General features: G+C 37.5%; 1 protein-coding gene across 2 annotated transcripts in view; it reads right to left on the bottom strand.

The window, feature by feature from the left end:
• Positions 1-319: 319 nt before the first annotated feature.
• Spc105R (Spc105-related) overlaps positions 320-20,769 on the bottom strand; it is a 140,075-nt gene continuing 119,625 nt past the window's right edge. For both annotated transcript variants that reach the window (XM_073956518.1, XM_073956511.1), the window contains 2 exons: positions 645-846; positions 320-584 (listed from right to left, as the gene is read on the bottom strand). In XM_073956518.1, coding sequence (XP_073812619.1) covers positions 341-584; positions 645-846 — 446 coding nt within the window. In that variant the 3' untranslated portion in view covers positions 320-340. The remainder of the gene's footprint in view (positions 585-644; positions 847-20,769) is intronic.

Here is a 20,769-nt window from a genome sequence, read left to right on the forward strand (position 1 = left end):
GAAAAAAATTGTGTCAGCCACCGCAACTCCCTAACAACTACGGGCTCAACAACTCAGCCAAACTAATTTTATATTAATAAAGTGTTGTTGTAATAAAAAGCAAAATAGTGTTAAAGAATAAAACTTATTATAACAATAAGACAATAATAATTGTATCAGTAAAATTTAAAATAAATAATTTACATACAACAAAAGTTATCTTCCACTATTTTACCTTGACAAATGCGATCTATATTGTTTTTCGATGAGCTACAAATGAAATAACAAAATAAATGTATGTACTTTCAACCCCATGTTGAAGAAATAAAAAACAAACACATACTAAATTGTAAGTAATACTTTATATATCATTTAAATAAATTAAAGGATTTTTTAAAACGTTATTTAAGAATTGTATACCATTTGGAAGTAAATGTATCTTTTTGCAAAATTTATGTAGAGATGGCATCGAAATATCTTTGTAACTCAAATTGTTAAGGTTTAGTAATTCAATTTTGAATTCTAATTTGTCCAGAGGTGGGTATTGATTTGAATATGGAGCAATTCGGCGAACAACCTTGTAAACAAACGTTTGATGTTGGTCTCTGTAACATTCAAATTAAGAAATCAATTTTATAAAATACATGTAAAATATGTATATTTACCTTATTATCGATGCGCCATGACCATATACAATTTGTTGCAATCGTATACCCATATTGATAGTTTGTGTGCAAATATCATCGACTTTTTCCATAATTTCAAATATTCCATTTGCATTTCTCTTTTTGCAAAATGTCAGTAAATCAATAGGCAAGCGTAGTTTTAAGTTAAAGTCCAGTACAAAGTCTATGGGCTTCCATTTCTCTATAAAATGTTGTGATAGAGAATAAGATATAAAAATAAATAAAAATATAAAACAAATTATTATTTTTTTTTTTTTGCTCCATAAAAATTACTATAGAAACAAAGATCGCTCGGGTGGCACGGGTTAACGTTAACCGATCGACCACAAAATTTCATATATAAAGTTTTTGGATCAAATGGAAAAAATTTGTGAGTATGAATTCCGAACAAAACAATGGTTCACACCTTAATGTATATATATATATTTTTTTTTGTTCGAACGCCTCACTTTCCCACCCCTACCGACCGAGGGGGCGAACTCCCTTTTTGTAGGGATCGCGCACACACCATGATCCGCATCATGATGGGTTATGAGAAGGAAATCGAAAGCCAGCTGCAGAATCTACTTCAAGAACCAGCTAGTTAAACGTTTAAGGATACATATACTACTACTCATTTAAAAATAAAATTATGTTAATTTTCTCGTTTAGAGTTAAGCTTGATGATCGGAAATTATTTGCAAGTGAAAAAGGAAAGCCAAGGACTCGAACCCACATAGTCACCAAATTACGTTACCTGGTTTCATTGGTGGTAAAGCAAATCTTCGGACGTATCGACTATGTCCTAGAACTTATCGTTTTTCAAATGCAAATGTGTTTTGTACATTTACGCGGATACTTGGCCACAGAAATGTATTTTCTTCACGACAAATGCTTTTTTTGCGCTGCCTTTGAAGTTATGAGTTTTGGCTTTGAACGCTAACACGCCGTGACAACATTTTTTGATATGTTTTCAAGGACGTAGGTTCAAATCCCAGCCGGGCTCAGCCTGTTTTTTATTTTTGAAATTTTGCCTGTAAGGGCGAAGATCATTTTTAATGATTTTTTATTAATTTTCTCGTTTAGAGTTAAGCTTGATGATCGGAAATTATTTGCAAGTGAAAAAGGAAAGCCAAGGACTCGAACCCACATAGTCACCAAATTACGTTACCTGGTTTCATTGGTGGTAAAGCAAATCTTCGGACGTATCGACTATGTCCTAGAACTTATCGTTTTTCAAATGCAAATGTGTTTTGTACATTTACGCGGATACTTGGCCACAGAAATGTATTTTCTTCACGACAAATGCTTTTTTTGCGCTGCCTTTGAAGTTATGAGTTTTGGCTTTGAACGCTAACACGCCGTGACAACATTTTTTGATATGTTTTCAAGGACGTAGGTTCAAATCCCAGCCGGGCTCAGCCTGTTTTTTATTTTTGAAATTTTGCCTGTAAGGGCGAAGATCATTTTTAATGATTTTTTATTAATTTTCTCGTTTAGAGTTAAGCTTGATGATCGGAAATTATTTGCAAGTGAAAAAGGAAAGCCAAGGACTCGAACCCACATAGTCACCAAATTACGTTACCTGGTTTCATTGGTGGTAAAGCAAATCTTCGGACGTATCGACTATGTCCTAGAACTTATCGTTTTTCAAATGCAAATGTGTTTTGTACATTTACGCGGATACTTGGCCACAGAAATGTATTTTCTTCACGACAAATGCTTTTTTTGCGCTGCCTTTGAAGTTATGAGTTTTGGCTTTGAACGCTAACACGCCGTGACAACATTTTTTGATATGTTTTCAAGGACGTAGGTTCAAATCCCAGCCGGGCTCAGCCTGTTTTTTATTTTTTGAAATTTTGCCTGTAAGGGCGAAGATCATTTTTAATGATTTTTTATTAATTTTCTCGTTTAGAGTTAAGCTTGATGATCGGAAATTATTTGCAAGTGAAAAAGGAAAGCCAAGGACTCGAACCCACATAGTCACCAAATTACGTTACCTGGTTTCATTGGTGGTAAAGCAAATCTTCGGACGTATCGACTATGTCCTAGAACTTATCGTTTTTCAAATGCAAATGTGTTTTGTACATTTACGCGGATACTTGGCCACAGAAATGTATTTTCTTCACGACAAATGCTTTTTTTGCGCTGCCTTTGAAGTTATGAGTTTTGGCTTTGAACGCTAACACGCCGTGACAACATTTTTTGATATGTTTTCAAGGACGTAGGTTCAAATCCCAGCCGGGCTCAGCCTGTTTTTTATTTTTGAAATTTTGCCTGTAAGGGCGAAGATCATTTTTAATGATTTTTTATTAATTTTCTCGTTTAGAGTTAAGCTTGATGATCGGAAATTATTTGCAAGTGAAAAAGGAAAGCCAAGGACTCGAACCCACATAGTCACCAAATTACGTTACCTGGTTTCATTGGTGGTAAAGCAAATCTTCGGACGTATCGACTATGTCCTAGAACTTATCGTTTTTCAAATGCAAATGTGTTTTGTACATTTACGCGGATACTTGGCCACAGAAATGTAGTTTCTTCACGACAAATGCTTTTTTTGCGCTGCCTTTGAAGTTATGAGTTTTGGCTTTGAACGCTAACACGCCGTGACAACATTTTTTGATATGTTTTCAAGGACGTAGGTTCAAATCCCAGCCGGGCTCAGCCTGTTTTTTATTTTTGAAATTTTGCCTGTAAGGGCGAAGATCATTTTTAATGATTTTTTATTAATTTTCTCGTTTAGAGTTAAGCTTGATGATCGGAAATTATTTGCAAGTGAAAAAGGAAAGCCAAGGACTCGAACCCACATAGTCACCAAATTACGTTACCTGGTTTCATTGGTGGTAAAGCAAATCTTCGGACGTATCGACTATGTCCTAGAACTTATCGTTTTTCAAATGCAAATGTGTTTTGTACATTTACGCGGATACTTGGCCACAGAAATGTATTTTCTTCACGACAAATGCTTTTTTTGCGCTGCCTTTGAAGTTATGAGTTTTGGCTTTGAACGCTAACACGCCGTGACAACATTTTTTGATATGTTTTCAAGGACGTAGGTTCAAATCCCAGCCGGGCTCAGCCTGTTTTTTATTTTTTGAAATTTTGCCTGTAAGGGCGAAGATCATTTTTAATGATTTTTTATTAATTTTCTCGTTTAGAGTTAAGCTTGATGATCGGAAATTATTTGCAAGTGAAAAAGGAAAGCCAAGGACTCGAACCCACATAGTCACCAAATTACGTTACCTGGTTTCATTGGTGGTAAAGCAAATCTTCGGACGTATCGACTATGTCCTAGAACTTATCGTTTTTCAAATGCAAATGTGTTTTGTACATTTACGCGGATACTTGGCCATAAGTTCTAGGACATAGTCGATACGTCCGAAGATTTGCTTTACCACCAATGAAACCAGGTAACGTAATTTGGTGACTATGTGGGTTCGAGTCCTTGGCTTTCCTTTTTCACTTGCAAATAATTTCCGATCATCAAGCTTAACTCTAAACGAGAAAATTAATAAAAAATCATTAAAAATGATCTTCGCCCTTACAGGCAAAATTTCAAAAAATAAAAAACAGGCTGAGCCCGGCTGGGATTTGAACCTACGTCCTTGAAAACATATCAAAAAATGTTGTCACGGCGTGTTAGCGTTCAAAGCCAAAACTCATTACTTCAAAGGCAGCGCAAAAAAAGCATTTGTCGTGAAGAAAATACATTTCTGTGGCCAAGTATCCGCGTAAATGTACAAAACACATTTGCATTTGAAAAACGATAAGTTCTAGGACATAGTCGATACGTCCGAAGATTTGCTTTACCACCAATGAAACCAGGTAACGTAATTTGGTGACTATGTGGGTTCGAGTCCTTGGCTTTCCTTTTTCACTTGCAAATAATTTCCGATCATCAAGCTTAACTCTAAACGAGAAAATTAATAAAAAATCATTAAAAATGATTTTCGCCCTTACAGGCAAAATTTCAAAAAATAAAAAACAGGCTGAGCCCGGCTGGGATTTGAACCTACGTCCTTGAAAACATATCAAAAAATGTTGTCACGGCGTGTTAGCGTTCAAAGCCGAAACTCATAACTTCAAAGGCAGCGCAAAAAAAGCATTTGTCGTGAAGAAAATACATTTCTGTGGCCAAGTATCCGCGTAAATCTACAAAACACATTTGCATTTGAAAAACGATAAGTTCTAGGACATAGTCGATACGTCCGAAGATTTGCTTTACCACCAATGAAACCAGGTAACGTAATTTGGTGACTATGTGGGTTCGAGTCCTTGGCTTTCCTTTTTCACTTGCAAATAATTTCCGATCATCAAGCTTAACTCTAAACGAGAAAATTAATAAAAAATCATTAAAAATGATCTTCGCCCTTACAGGCAAAATTTCAAAAAATAAAAAACAGGCTGAGCCCGGCTGGGATTTGAACCTACGTCCTTGAAAACATATCAAAAAATGTTGTCACGGCGTGTTAGCGTTCAAAGCCAAAACTCATAACTTCAAAGGCAGCGCAAAAAAAGCATTTGTCGTGAAGAAAATACATTTCTGTGGCCAAGTATCCGCGTAAATGTACAAAACACATTTGCATTTGAAAAACGATAAGTTCTAGGACATAGTCGATACGTCCGAAGATTTGCTTTACCACTAATGAAACCAGGTAACGTAATTTGGTGACTATGTGGGTTCGAGTCCTTGGCTTTCCTTTTTCACTTGCAAATAATTTCCGATCATCAAGCTTAACTCTAAACGAGAAAATTAATAAAAAATCATTAAAAATGATCTTCGCCCTTACAGGCAAAATTTCAAAAAATAAAAAACAGGCTGAGCCCGGTTGGGGTTTGAACCTACGTCCTTGAAAACATATCAAAAAATGTTGTCACGGCGTGTTAGCGTTCAAAGCCAAAACTCATAACTTCAAAGGCAGCGCAAAAAAAGCATTTGTCGTGAAGAAAATACATTTCTGTGGCCAAGTATCCGCGTAAATGTACAAAACACATTTGCATTTGAAAAACGATAAGTTCTAGGACATAGTTGATACGTCCGAAGATTTGCTTTACCACCAATGAAACCAGGTAACGTAATTTGGTGACTATGTGGGTTCGAGTCCTTGGCTTTCCTTTTTCACTTGCAAATAATTTCCGATCATCAAGCTTAACTCTAAACGAGAAAATTAATAAAAAATCATTAAAAATGATCTTCGCCCTTACAGGCAAAATTTCAAAAAATAAAAAACAGGCTGAGCCCGGCTGGGATTTGAACCTACGTCCTTGAAAACATATCAAAAAATGTTGTCACGGCGTGTTAGCGTTCAAAGCCAAAACTCATAACTTCAAAGGCAGCGCAAAAAAAGCATTTGTCGTGAAGAAAATACATTTCTGTGGCCAAGTATCCGCGTAAATGTACAAAACACATTTGCATTTGAAAAACGATAAGTTCTAGGACATAGTCGATACGTCCGAAGATTTGCTTTACCACCAATGAAACCAGGTAACGTAATTTGGTGACTATGTGGGTTCGAGTCCTTGGCTTTCCTTTTTCACTTGCAAATAATTTCCGATCATCAAGCTTAACTCTAAACGAGAAAATTAATAAAAAATCATTAAAAATGATCTTCGCCCTTACAGGCAAAATTTCAAAAATAAAAAACAGGCTGAGCCCGGCTGGGATTTGAACCTACGTCCTTGAAAACATATCAAAAAATGTTGTCACGGCGTGTTAGCGTTCAAAGCCAAAACTCATAACTTCAAAGGCAGCGCAAAAAAAGCATTTGTCGTGAAGAAAATACATTTCTGTGGCCAAGTATCCGCGTAAATGTACAAAACACATTTGCATTTGAAAAACGATAAGTTCTAGGACATAGTCGATACGTCCGAAGATTTGCTTTACCACCAATGAAACCAGGTAACGTAATTTGGTGACTATGTGGGTTCGAGTCCTTGGCTTTCCTTTTTCACTTGCAAATAATTTCCGATCATCAAGCTTAACTCTAAACGAGAAAATTAATAAAAATCATTAAAAATGATCTTCGCCCTTACAGGCAAAATTTCAAAAAATAAAAAACAGGCTGAGCCCGGCTGGGATTTGAACCTACGTCCTTGAAAACATATCAAAAAATGTTGTCACGGCGTGTTAGCGTTCAAAGCCAAAACTCATAACTTCAAAGGCAGCGCAAAAAAAGCATTTGTCGTGAAGAAAATACATTTCTGTGGTCAAGTATCCGCGTAAATGTACAAAACACATTTGCATTTGAAAAACGATAAGTTCTAGGACATAGTCGATACGTCCGAAGATTTGCTTTACCACCAATGAAACCAGGTAACGTAATTTGGTGACTATATGGGTTCGAGTCCTTGGCTTTCCTTTTTCACTTGCAAATAATTTCCGATCATCAAGCTTAACTCTAAACGAGAAAATTAATAAAAAATCAGTAAAAATGATCTTCGCCTGTGTAAAGAATTTGATAGTATCTACTAGATCTAAAAGGAGCATTAATAATGGGGATCCCATACCACGGAAGCATATTGTAAAATAGGTCTAACAAGAGACGTAAATAGTTGCTTTGTTATATATGGGTCAGAGAATTCTTTGGCATTTCGTTTAATAAACCCTAAGACTTCATGGACCTTGTTTACCATAGATATTACATAGTCATTCAAATTTAATTTTGAATCCATTAACACACCGAGATCAACGAATGATTCTAATGTAGATAAAGCAAAACCATGATATTGTATTGCCTTATCAATGAAGAAGATCTGGAGAAACACATTTGTTTAAATTATATCCATACAATTTAAGTTACACCATTGGAAAAGGCAATTAAATCATTTTGCTCTGGAATGTCCAATTGAGTTTGGCAAATCATTTATGAAAAATAGAAAGAGAACCGGTCCAAGGTGACTTCCTTGCGGAACACCCGACGGAACATTTATCGACCTTGATAGACATCCATCAAACAAAAGTACTTGCGATCTATTTTGTAAATAAGATGCTATCCACTTGACAAAATTTGCATTAAAGCCAATATAATCTAGTTTAAATAGCATAAGCTTATGGTTGACCTTATCAAAAGCTTTGCTAAAATCTGTATAGATTATGTCAGTCTGACTGCGATTACGGAATCGTTTTATTACAGTTGATGTAAATTGTACCAGATTAGTAACGGTTGAAAGACCACTGCGAAAACCATGCTGATATTGACTTAGCACTTTGTGTGAAATTAATTGTTCCAACAATTTCGGAATAGGACTTAATTTTGCAATTCCTCTATAGTTCGACACATTTGTTAGACTTCCGGACTTGTGAAGAGGTATTATGTATGACTTTTTCCATTAAGTGGGAAAGTAGCCAATTTAAAGTGAATAATTAAACAATAGGGTTAAAGGGATGTCTAATGTATTTGAACAATGCTTAAGAATTATACTAGATATACCGTCTGGACCTGGACTTTTAACAGATTTTAAACCCCGTAGACTTTTAAAAACATATTGACTTTGTAAAAAGGGCATATAAATTTGGTCGATCTGAGATAGCTCGTAAGGATATGAATCTTGAAATTGATGCGTTGAATTAGAATAAGTTGTGGCAAAACAATTTGAAAAACTTTCTGCAATATCATAGTTTTTGCCAAATTCTTCATTTTGAAGTTGCAATAAAGAGATGATGTTTTTCTTTTTAAATTGACAAAATCATAAAAAGATTTAGGATTGCATTTAAAATTATCCTTAATCTTGTTGACGTAAGCATTGTATAACCTACGAGATTCTAAGGTATACTTAGACCTAGCAACGGAATAATTAGCATAGTACACGGAGGAGCCTGGCTTTTTATATTTTCGAAATAGTTTGTTTTTTGATCTCTGATAACTCAGATGTCATCCAAGAACATTTCTCACTATTTTTAATTTTAGCTGTTGGAACACGTTCTAATAAAAATTTATTTAAAATGTTATAGAACTTATCTATTCTAAGATCTAGGTCAGTATGGCTCTTACAATAACAAACAGAGGCCCAATTAATAGACGAAATAAGGGAATTGAGCTTTCTAAAGTTTATTTTGTTGTTGTTTTAACAGTGGTTTTTTATTATGTTTGTATGTTCGTTCTTCTGTTCAATCTGGCTCTGGGTCTATCTTCAGTTCCTTAAGGCCTTAGCAACTGCATGCTTAAGGCCTTAGCAACTGCATGCGTGTGAATGCTATTCAAACCTGCTTGATATGCTTGTTGATCTAGGGGTTCACTACTCTATCGTTGGATCTTTCCTTCTAGAGCGTGGATATCCTTCCTGATTTGCCTGAATGTGTGGGGCCTACCCACAAGATGGTGATTGGGATGGCTCTCACGGTAACATCCAAGCAAGTACCACAACGAAAGCATCTCATTGTGTTGCATTACTGCCTCCTCATGTAGATGGTCCATTGTAGACTTGAGGAGGCACCCTGTTGCTGTTCTCAGGGCGGCATTAGGGATAGGTAATGGAAAGCAATAATCGATTTTTCGACTTTTCGATTTTGGTCTGAAACTAAAAATGCGATTTTTCGGTCTGGCGATTATTTCACTTGACATAAACTCGACTTTCGGCTTTTTCATAACAGCAGAAAATCGATTATGATCGATTATTCGTCGATTTTCGAGTTTTCTTTTGAAAATGTAAAACCGCCAAAACTGTAAAACCGCTAAGTCAGCAATCAATGGGCAAATTCGAAAATCGATCACAAGATAATCGATTATGCGATTTTCCCTCCAGCCAAAAGTCGACCACGATTTTTAGACTTTTAACTGCAAAAAGTCGACTAATCGATTAATCGAAAGTCGACTTACCTATCCCTAGGCGGCATTCTGACAGTTTTGAATCTTTTTCCAATTTGTATCACAAAATCTCGAGGGCCAGACTGAAGCCGCATAGCTCACCACGGACCGACCTCTATCGCGTTATATGTGGTCAACAAGGTTTCTTTATCTTCACCCCTAACTAAAAACTGAAAATTTGTCGCAGATAGCTGTGGCGTGTGCGCACGACTTGAATGTAGTGTCGAATGTGACCCCTAGAATTTTGGGGCAGTTTGTGGTCGCGATTCTGCTACCGTCGACCACGACATTCAACTCACGTCCAAACTGTGCTGTCCATGTGGTGAACAGAGTGGCTGTTGATTTTGTGGCGGAAATCTGCATATTCCTCGAATGAAAAAGGTCGTAAGATCGGTTAAATAGTTGTTCAGTCTCTCACAGATGTCATCAGGATAGGTACCTGACGCCAGGATCGTGCAATCATCCGCATACGTCTCGATGCCGTCTGGAGGGGGCGGAATACAGAAGAGGTAGAGGTTAAACAGTTCCGGAGATATCACTCCACCTTGGGGAACTCCCTGTTTCATTCTAGGGGATTTGGACTTATTGTTTCTAAATTCCACAGGTACGACTGGCGTCCACAGATATAATTGATTATCCAACGTTCCAGCTTGACCGGAGGGTTGTCTGCTCAATGTTCTCAAACAGCGTGGAGTGCCTGACTGTATCAAAGGCATTTGATAAGTCAAGCGCCACTGTTCTATCGCACGGCCGTCTCTGGTTGAGTCCTTGACAAATATATGTAGCAATGGCGTGCAGCGCAGTTTTCGTGCTGTGCTGCTTACGGAATCCATGCTGACGATCGGCAACTTGATAGCTATTTCTGAAACTGGGGAGGACTAAGGCCTCAAGGGCCCTTGCTACGGGCGACAAAAGCAAAATCGGCCTGTACGATTCACTTTTGCTGACTTTTCCAGACATCCGGAACAATGAGGGTGGCTAGCGACAAGCTGAGAACTTTAGTGAGATACTCCACTCCCGGCTCATCCAGCTGCTTCAGCATTACCATGGAGATTCCATCATGGCCCAACGCTTTGGATGATTTAGCGTTCCTGATGGCATTGGTAACATCATCCATTGTAATCTGCGGTGGTTCCTCCTCGGCAGGAAGAGATCTGATGCGACGTAATACTCTTCTCTTCGTCCCGTCACTCTCGGGGTGCTCGACAAACTGTCGATTGAAATAACTTGCGCACCTCTTCCGATCAGTCAACGTAACGTCGCCAAACATGACTGAGGCCCTATCTTCTATTTATGCTCCCCGACCAGCCTGTTAACTTCCAATGTCAGCTCCCTGACTCTGGGGTCATTGGTGTTGGTTCGACGAAGCTCATCACGCTCATTTGCTAATGCGCGCAGAAATAAATATAAAATTCTAATTAATCTCCCCGTAAATTAAGGTAACGTTGAAACTGATATGTAAGTGAGTAGGTGGTCTCTTTTTAGGGGTAACTCAGAGAAAAAATAGTGTACAAGTTACCATAGGAGAACAAAAGGGTGGGATAATGCACTCAAGTGACGACTACGCCAGTCAACAGGAATTTTATTGATATTTAACTCATGCCAAAACACAAGTGTTTTTGTTTTTATTTTGATTTAGAAATGAGTAACCTTACAATTGACTTTAGGTTGTCGAAAAAATTAATTATTAGATTGTTTTTCAAATTAGTCCCATAGTCGTTGTTTTAATATTTTATTAAAACAACTTTAATTTATTAGTGGGAAAAATTTTGGCGATGTCTACCAAGGGGTAAGGCAGGAAAGACTATAGTTTCAGATCTCGCCACAGATCTTCATCAGTTCCCTTGTTTCTTGTTCTCCAACAAGAAACTTTTTATACCCAAGGGTCAATTGCTCGCTCAAATAGATACGTGTACAAAGAAACACTCTGATCGAGAATTTCTTTGGCACGACCTAAACTCGAACAACTGCACTTGTAAACAAAACCAAACCACTGCTATGCGTTCGTTGAGTCTCAAAAAAAAAAAAAAAACACATAACTAGTTTGTTGGTATTGCTAACAACAGCAATAAACCAAACTTTTGACGGTGCCTGGTCTCACAATTAGGAGGGTTGGCGTTTTTTATTTGGGATGATGACTTCTATTTTGTTTTTCAAAATAGTCAGGCTTAATCCCATAGTCGTTGTTTTAACATTTTATTAAAACAACTTTAATTTATTAGTGGGAAAAAATTGGCAATGTTTACCAAGGGGTAAGGCAGGGAAGACTATAGTTTTAAATTTCGCCACAGATTTTCATCCGCTACCTTGCTACTCAACGAACGCGTAGCAGTGGGAAAGATTTGGTTTTGTTTACAAGTGCAGTTGTTCGAGTTTAGGTGGTGCCAAAGAAATTCTCCATCGAGTGTTTCTTTGGAAACGTATCTATTTGAGCGAGCAATTGACACTTGGGTATAAAAAGTTTCTTGTTGGAAAACAAGAATCAAGGGAACTGATGAAGATCTGTGGCGAGATCTGAAACTATAGTCTTCCCTGCCTTACCCCTTGGTAAACATCGTCAATTTTTTCCACTAATAAATTAAAGTTGTTTTAATAAAATATTAAAACAACGACTATGGGATTTTTTTTCAAAAGTTGGTTTATTGCTGTTGTTAGCAATACTGTTAATGTCAAAGTCCTGTGTCATAGATGTCCTTTTTGGCTTCTGGCAACTAAGGCTTTTTGACATTCTATGTAATTATGTTCCTTCGCACTACCGCTCACCTACACATAGCCCAGAAAGTCTGCGTTCACCTTACTACTTTTCAAAAACGATGCTAAAACTTTAATAAATAGGTAAATGAGATCAGTTTTTATTTCATAAATTGGCACTCTTTACTAACAGAATAAAAAGAAAAATTCCTGAAAATATATTATTATTACAAAGATAACGGTAAAAAAGTGTTACAACTGCTAAATTAGAGCCCCAAAAAGTATGCGTTCACTTTGTATGTTGCAATAATACCGTTAATTTTTTTGAATTTTTTTGCAGTATTCTCCCATTTTTAATCAATATTGTCACAACTGGTCATTCTGTGAGGTCGCTTGCACACTTAACTTAAAAAAGTAAGTTATTTCAAGAATGGAAAACAAGGGCAAAGAAATTGGCATCGATAAAAGGAAAATTCTATATAAATTATGGAAAAAGCTATCGAAATATTGGCGAAACTGTAGGTAGAACATATTAGTCTATACATAGAGTGATAATTAACTATAAAAAAAATCGGAATTTTGAAGTCAATGCCCAGATATTGATTAAAAATGGGAGAAAACTGCAAAAAATTAACTGTATTATTGCAACATACAAAGTGAACGCAGACTTTTTGGGGCTCTAATTTACCGTTACCGTTTTTTACCGTTATCTTCGTAATAATAATAATATATTTTCAGGAATTTTTCTTTTTATTCTGGTAGTAAAGAGTGCCAATAACATATTTATGAAAGAAAAACTGATCTCATTTACATATTTATAAAAGTTTTAGCATCATTTTTGAAAAGTAGTAAGGTGAACGCAGACTTTCTGGGCTATATGTATACATACATGTATGCCATCTGTCGTTTGTGCTTTCTCTGACTTTCTTACTTTCGATTTGCAACAAGCTTATTTTCTACTTTCTGTCAATAAAACGAACATTTTTCTGTTCAAAATCACAAATTGATTACGCCTTTGTTTTTCTTTTCCTTTATTTTCAACGCAATCCAATCTGGGAGAAATATTGTATTCCCAACAATATTTCTTTGGTTCGGGTTCTAAGGTTTTCACTTTCTACAGGAAAACGTTCAACGCTCATACTTGATGTTTTCATTTGGTCCTAGCGATCCGGATATTACTGTCCTGAAAATTCTGTTCCAGTTTGGATTTACCTTCAACAACTCATTTCTATTTCATCTTTATTCCATCAAAATTAAGGTAAGTTTGTGATTTCGTTCGTTTACAAAAGTGCACATTTTTCTATACATAAAAAGTGCATTTGCCGTCGGCAAAACAACATTTCATATTTCTTTCAATACGCGATTTCGGTGGAAGAGTGTCGTTCTTTCGTTCTATTTTCTAAGAGAAATGGGCTTAAATGTCGTTTAGGGGCACCTCTCGCATCGGGCTGAAATAAAATCTTGACATTTCGGAAATTTCGTACTTTCACACCTTTAGGTTGTTTATGGCCACCTCTCGGATCGTGCTGAAATTTTTACAGTAGATAGCCCTTGGCATCCTGAATACAACGATATATAATTTTCCGGGGGAAGTCCATCCTTCCCGAGATATGTTTTAAAGCTTATGGAGAGTACTTCTATGCACGCGACCTATTTTTACACCTGTTTATAGGAGAATGTATTAAATTCCTGTTCAAAGCCGGCTACTTAGGAAACTTTAAATTTACAAGCAAGTTTTGATTGCGTAGCCCACTTTTGTCATTGTCCATAGGAGAAAGTCTTAAATCCACGACCGAAGGCCGGCTACTTAAGAACACTTTCAATTTAAAAGAGAGTTTTGATCGCGTAGCCCACTTTTGACCCTGTCTATAGGAGAAAGTTTTAAATCTCCGGCCGAAGGCCGGCTACTTAAGAACACTTTCAATTTAAAAGAGAGTTTTGATCGCGTAGCCCACTTTTGTCCCTGTCCATACGAAAAAGTCTTAAATCCCCGACCGAAGGCCGGCTACTTAAGAACACCTTCAATTTAAAAGAGAGTTTTGATCGTGTAGCCCAATAATGACTTCATAAATCATTATTAGAAAATCTAATTACCATTATTAATTATTGGCGGCATTGGAAAGTACTCTTCGTGAGATTTAAAACGAGTCCCTTATTGCATAGGTTTTAAAAATAATGGTGATAAAATAAAAAAGTCAAGACCCATATCTCGGGAAGTACGGACTTCCCCGCGGAATGCTATATATCGTTGTGTTCAGTGTGCTAAGGGCTATATACTGTAAATTTCAGCCCGATCCCAGAGGCGCCCATAAACAACATAAAGGTGTTACAGGTACGAAATTTCCGAAATGTCAAGACCCATATCTCGGGAAGTATGGACTTCCCCCCAGAAACTATATATCATTGTGTTCAGCGTCCCAAGGGCTACCTATGGAATTGACCTATGGAATTGAGCTTTCTAAAGTTTATTTTGTTGTTGTTTTAACAGTGGTTTTTTATTATGTTTGTATGTTCGTTCTTCTGTTCAATCTGGCTCTGGGTCTATCTTCAGTTCCTTAAGGCCTTAGCAACTGCATGCTTAAGGCCTTAGCAACTGCATGCGTGTGAATGCTATTCAAACCTGCTTGATATGCTTGTTGATCTAGGGGTTCACTACTCTATCGTTGGATCTTTCCTTCTAGAGCGTGGATATCCTTCCTGATTTGCCTGAATGTGTGGGGCCTACCCACAAGATGGTGATTGGGATGGCTCTCACGGTAACATCCAAGCAAGTACCACAACGAAAGCATCTCATTGTGTTGCATTACTGCCTCCTCATGTAGATGGTCCATTGTAGACTTGAGGAGGCACCCTGTTGCTGTTCTCAGGGCGGCATTAGGGATAGGTAATGGAAAGCAATAATCGATTTTTCGACTTTTCGATTTTGGTCTGAAACTAAAAATGCGATTTTTCGGTCTGGCGATTATTTCACTTGTCATAAACTCGACTTTCGGCTTTTTCATAACAGCAGAAAATCGATTATGATCGATTATTCGTCGATTTTCGAGTTTTCTTTTGAAAATGTAAAACCGCCAAAACTGTAAAACCGCTAAGTCAGCAATCAATGGGCAAATTCGAAAATCGATCACAAGATAATCGATTATGCGATTTTCCCTCCAGCCAAAAGTCGACCACGATTTTTAGACTTTTAACTGCAAAAAGTCGACTAATCGATTAATCGAAAGTCGACTTACCTATCCCTAGGCGGCATTCTGACAGTTTTGAATCTTTTTCCAATTTGTATCACAAAATCTCGAGGGCCAGACTGAAGCCGCATAGCTCACCACGGACCGACCTCTATCGCGTTATATGTGGTCAACAAGGTTTCTTTATCTTCACCCCTAACTAAAAACTGAAAATTTGTCGCAGATAGCTGTGGCGTGTGCGCACGACTTGAATGTAGTGTCGAATGTGACCCCTAGAATTTTGGGGCAGTTTGTGGTCGCGATTCTGCTACCGTCGACCACGACATTCAACTCACGTCCAAACTGTGCTGTCCATGTGGTGAACAGAGTGGCTGTTGATTTTGTGGCGGAAATCTGCATATTCCTCGAATGAAAAAGGTCGTAAGATCGGTTAAATAGTTGTTCAGTCTCTCACAGATGTCATCAGGATAGGTACCTGACGCCAGGATCGTGCAATCATCCGCATACGTCTCGATGCCGTCTGGAGGGGGCGGAATACAGAAGAGGTAGAGGTTAAACAGTTCCGGAGATATCACTCCACCTTGGGGAACTCCCTGTTTCATTCTAGGGGATTTGGACTTATTGTTTCTAAATTCCACAGGTACGACTGGCGTCCACAGATATAATTGATTATCCAACGTTCCAGCTTGACCGGAGGGTTGTCTGCTCAATGTTCTCAAACAGCGTGGAGTGCCTGACTGTATCAAAGGCATTTGATAAGTCAAGCGCCACTGTTCTATCGCACGGCCGTCTCTGGTTGAGTCCTTGACAAATATATGTAGCAATGGCGTGCAGCGCAGTTTTCGTGCTGTGCTGCTTACGGAATCCATGCTGACGATCGGCAACTTGATAGCTATTTCTGAAACTGGGGAGGACTAAGGCCTCAAGGGCCCTTGCTACGGGCGACAAAAGCAAAATCGGCCTGTACGATTCCCTTTTGCTGACTTTTCCAGACATCCGGAACAATGAGGGTGGCTAGCGACAAGCTGAGAACTTTAGTGAGATACTCCACTCCCGGCTCATCCAGCTGCTTCAGCATTACCATGGAGATTCCATCATGGCCCAACGCTTTGGATGATTTAGCGTTCCTGATGGCATTGGTAACATCATCCATTGTAATCTGCGGTGGTTCCTCCTCGGCAGGAAGAGATCTGATGCGACGTAATACTCTTCTCTTCGTCCCGTCACTCTCGGGGTGCTCGACAAACTGTCGATTGAAATAACTTGCGCACCTCTTCCGATCAGTCAACGTAACGTCGCCAAACATGACTGAGGCCCTATCTTCTATTTATGCTCCCCGACCAGCCTGTTAACTTCCAATGTCAGCTCCCTGACTCTGGGGTCATTGGTGTTGGTTCGACGAAGCTCATCACGCTCATTTGCTAATGCGCGCAGAAATAAATATAAAATTCTAATTAATCTCCCCGTAAATTAAGGTAACGTTGAAACTGATATGTAAGTGAGTAGGTGGTCTCTTTTTAGGGGTAACTCAGAGAAAAAATAGTGTACAAGTTACCATAGGAGAACAAAAGGGTGGGATAATGCACTCAAGTGACGACTACGCCAGTCAACAGGAATTTTATTGATATTTAACTCATGCCAAAACACAAGTGTTTTTGTTTTTATTTTGATTTCGAAATGAGTAACCTTACAATTGACTTTAGGTTGTCGAAAAAATTAATTATTAGATTGTTTTTCAAATTAGTCCCATAGTCGTTGTTTTAATATTTTATTAAAACAACTTTAATTTATTAGTGGGAAAAATTTTGGCGATGTCTACCAAGGGGTAAGGCAGGAAAGACTATAGTTTCAGATCTCGCCACAGATCTTCATCAGTTCCCTTGTTTCTTGTTCTCCAACAAGAAACTTTTTATACCCAAGGGTCAATTGCTCGCTCAAATAGATACGTGTACAAAGAAACACTCTGATCGAGAATTTCTTTGGCACGACCTAAACTCGAACAACTGCACTTGTAAACAAAACCAAACCACTGCTATGCGTTCGTTGAGTCTCAAAAAAAAAAAAAAAACACATAACTAGTTTGTTGGTATTGCTAACAACAGCAATAAACCAAACTTTTGACGGTGCCTGGTCTCACAATTAGGAGGGTTGGCGTTTTTTATTTGGGATGATGACTTCTATTTTGTTTTTCAAAATAGTCAGGCTTAATCCCATAGTCGTTGTTTTAACATTTTATTAAAACAACTTTAATTTATTAGTGGGAAAAAATTGGCAATGTTTACCAAGGGGTAAGGCAGGGAAGACTATAGTTTTAAATTTCGCCACAGATTTTCATCCGCTACCTTGCTACTCAACGAACGCGTAGCAGTGGGAAAGATTTGGTTTTGTTTACAAGTGCAGTTGTTCGAGTTTAGGTGGTGCCAAAGAAATTCTCCATCGAGTGTTTCTTTGGAAACGTATCTATTTGAGCGAGCAATTGACACTTGGGTATAAAAAGTTTCTTGTTGGAAAACAAGAATCAAGGGAACTGATGAAGATCTGTGGCGAGATCTGAAACTATAGTCTTCCCTGCCTTACCCCTTGGTAAACATCGTCAATTTTTTCCACTAATAAATTAAAGTTGTTTTAATAAAATATTAAAACAACGACTATGGGATTTTTTTTTCAAAAGTTGGTTTATTGCTGTTGTTAGCAATACTGTTAATGTCAAAGTCCTGTGTCATAGATGTCCTTTTTGGCTTCTGGCAACTAAGGCTTTTTGACATTCTATGTAATTATGTTCCTTCGCACTACCGCTCACCTACACATAGCCCAGAAAGTCTGCGTTCACCTTACTACTTTTCAAAAACGATGCTAAAACTTTAATAAATAGGTAAATGAGATCAGTTTTTATTTCATAAATTGGCACTCTTTACTACCAGAATAAAAAGAAAAATTCCTGAAAATATATTATTATTACAAAGATAACGGTAAAAAAGTGTTACAACTGCTAAATTAGAGCCCCAAAAAGTATGCGTTCACTTTGTATGTTGCAATAATACCGTTAATTTTTTTGAATTTTTTTGCAGTATTCTCCCATTTTTAATCAATATTGTCACAACTGGTCATTCTGTGAGGTCGCTTGCACACTTAACTTAAAAAAGTAAGTTATTTCAAGAATGGAAAACAAGGGCAAAGAAATTGGCATCGATAAAAGGAAAATTCTATATAAATTATGGAAAAAGCTATCGAAATATTGGCGAAACTGTAGGTAGAACATATTAGTCTATACATAGAGTGATAATTAACTATAAAAAAAATCGGAATTTTGAAGTCAATGCCCAGATATTGATTAAAAATGGGAGAAAACTGCAAAAAATTAACTGTATTATTATACCCTCCACCATAGGATGGGGGTATATTAAGTTTGTCACTACGTTTGTAACTACTCGAAATAATCATTGTAGACCCCACAAAGTATATATATTCTTGATCAGCGTGCAATTCTACATCGATATAGCCATGTCCGTCCGTCTGTCCGTCTGTCTGTCTGTCCGTCTGTCCGTCTGTCCGTCTGTGGAAATCACTCTAGCGTCCGAACGGATTGACGTAGGTTGATGAAATTTTGGGAAAATATGTTATATTTACGTAGGACTTTTGGTATTGAAAGCGGGCTATGTAGGTCCACGCTTTCGTATAGCCCCCATACAAAATGACGCGTGACGCTTCGTCGTTTTAAGTAATTTTTAAGATATTTGGCCCATTTTTCCACCGAATTGGTAGTAATTTGGTACTTTGTGTCTCCAGGGGCCAAGAAGTATTCCTACCAAAGTTGGGTTATATAGGTCCACGTTTTGGTATAGCCTCCATATAAGGCCCCATATAAAGTACGCGTCATTTTAATATATTTTGAATGTATTAGACCCATTTGACCACAGAATTGGTTGTAATTTGGTTTTTTGTGTCTTCAGAGGCTAGAAAACATTCCTACCAAAGTTGGGTTATATAGGTCCACGTTTTGGTATAACCCCCACATAAGGCCCCTTATAAAGTACGCGTCATTTTAATATATTTTGAATGTATTAGACCCATTTGACCAAAGAATCGGCTGTAACTTTGTATTTTGTGTTTCCAGAGGCTAAGAAACATTTCTACCATAAAATGTTTATATAGATCCACGTGTTGATATAGCCCCATAATACAATATCTCCCGATTTTCGATATTTTGAACGTTTTAGCCTCATTATCACACCGAGTTGGCTGAAATTTGGTATTTAGTCTTCTTTAGGCGTATAAAACTTTCCCCCAGAAATTTTAGGTCCACGCCATCTTATAGCCCCCATAGAACGGTACCTTCCGAATTTCGGTATTTTGAAGGTTGTGGCCACATTAATCCACCGAAATGGCTGAAATTTGTGGTGGAGGGTATAAAAAGTTCGGCCCGACCGAACTTAACGCTTTTCTTACTTGTTGCAACATACAAAGTGAACGCAGACTTTTTGGGGCTCTAATTTACCGTTACCGTTTTTTACCGTTATCTTCGTAATAATAATAATATATTTTCAGGAATTTTTCTTTTTATTCTGGTAGTAAAGAGTGCCAATAACATATTTATGAAAGAAAAACTGATCTCATTTACATATTTATAAAAGTTTTAGCATCATTTTTGAAAAGTAGTAAGGTGAACGCAGACTTTCTGGGCTATATGTATACATACATGTATGCCATCTGTCGTTTGTGCTTTCTCTGACTTTCTTACTTTCGATTTGCAACAAGCTTATTTTCTACTTTCTGTCAATAAAACGAACATTTTTCTGTTCAAAATCACAAATTGATTCCGCCTTTGTTTTTCTTTTCCTTTATTTTCAACGCAATCCAATCTGGGAGAAATATTGTATTCCCAACAATATTTCTTTGGTTCGGGTTCTAAGGTTTTCACTTTCTACAGGAAAACGTTCAACGCTCATACTTGATGTTTTCATTTGGTCCTAGCGATCCGGATATTACTGTCCTGAAAATTCTGTTCCAGTTTGGATTTACCTTCAACAACTCATTTCTATTTCATCTTTATTCCATCAAAATTAAGGTAAGTTTGTGATTTCGTTCGTTTACAAAAGTGCACATTTTTCTATACATAAAAAGTGCATTTGCCGTCGGCAAAACAACATTTCATATTTCTTTCAATACGCGATTTCGGTGGAAGAGTGTCGTTCTTTCGTTCTATTTTCTAAGAGAAATGGGCTTAAATGTCGTTTAGGGGCACCTCTCGCATCGGGCTGAAATAAAATCTTGACATTTCGGAAATTTCGTACTTTCACACCTTTAGGTTGTTTATGGCCACCTCTCGGATCGTGCTGAAATTTTTACAGTAGATAGCCCTTGGCATCCTGAATACAACGATATATAATTTTCCGGGGGAAGTCCATCCTTCCCGAGATATGGGTCTTGACATTTTACAATTCTAAC

Source organism: Musca autumnalis, unplaced genomic scaffold (assembly GCF_047663935.1).
Source record: "Musca autumnalis isolate F117 unplaced genomic scaffold, ASM4766393v1 scaffold_1, whole genome shotgun sequence".
NCBI classification, from domain to species: Eukaryota; Metazoa; Arthropoda; class Insecta; order Diptera; family Muscidae; genus Musca; species Musca autumnalis.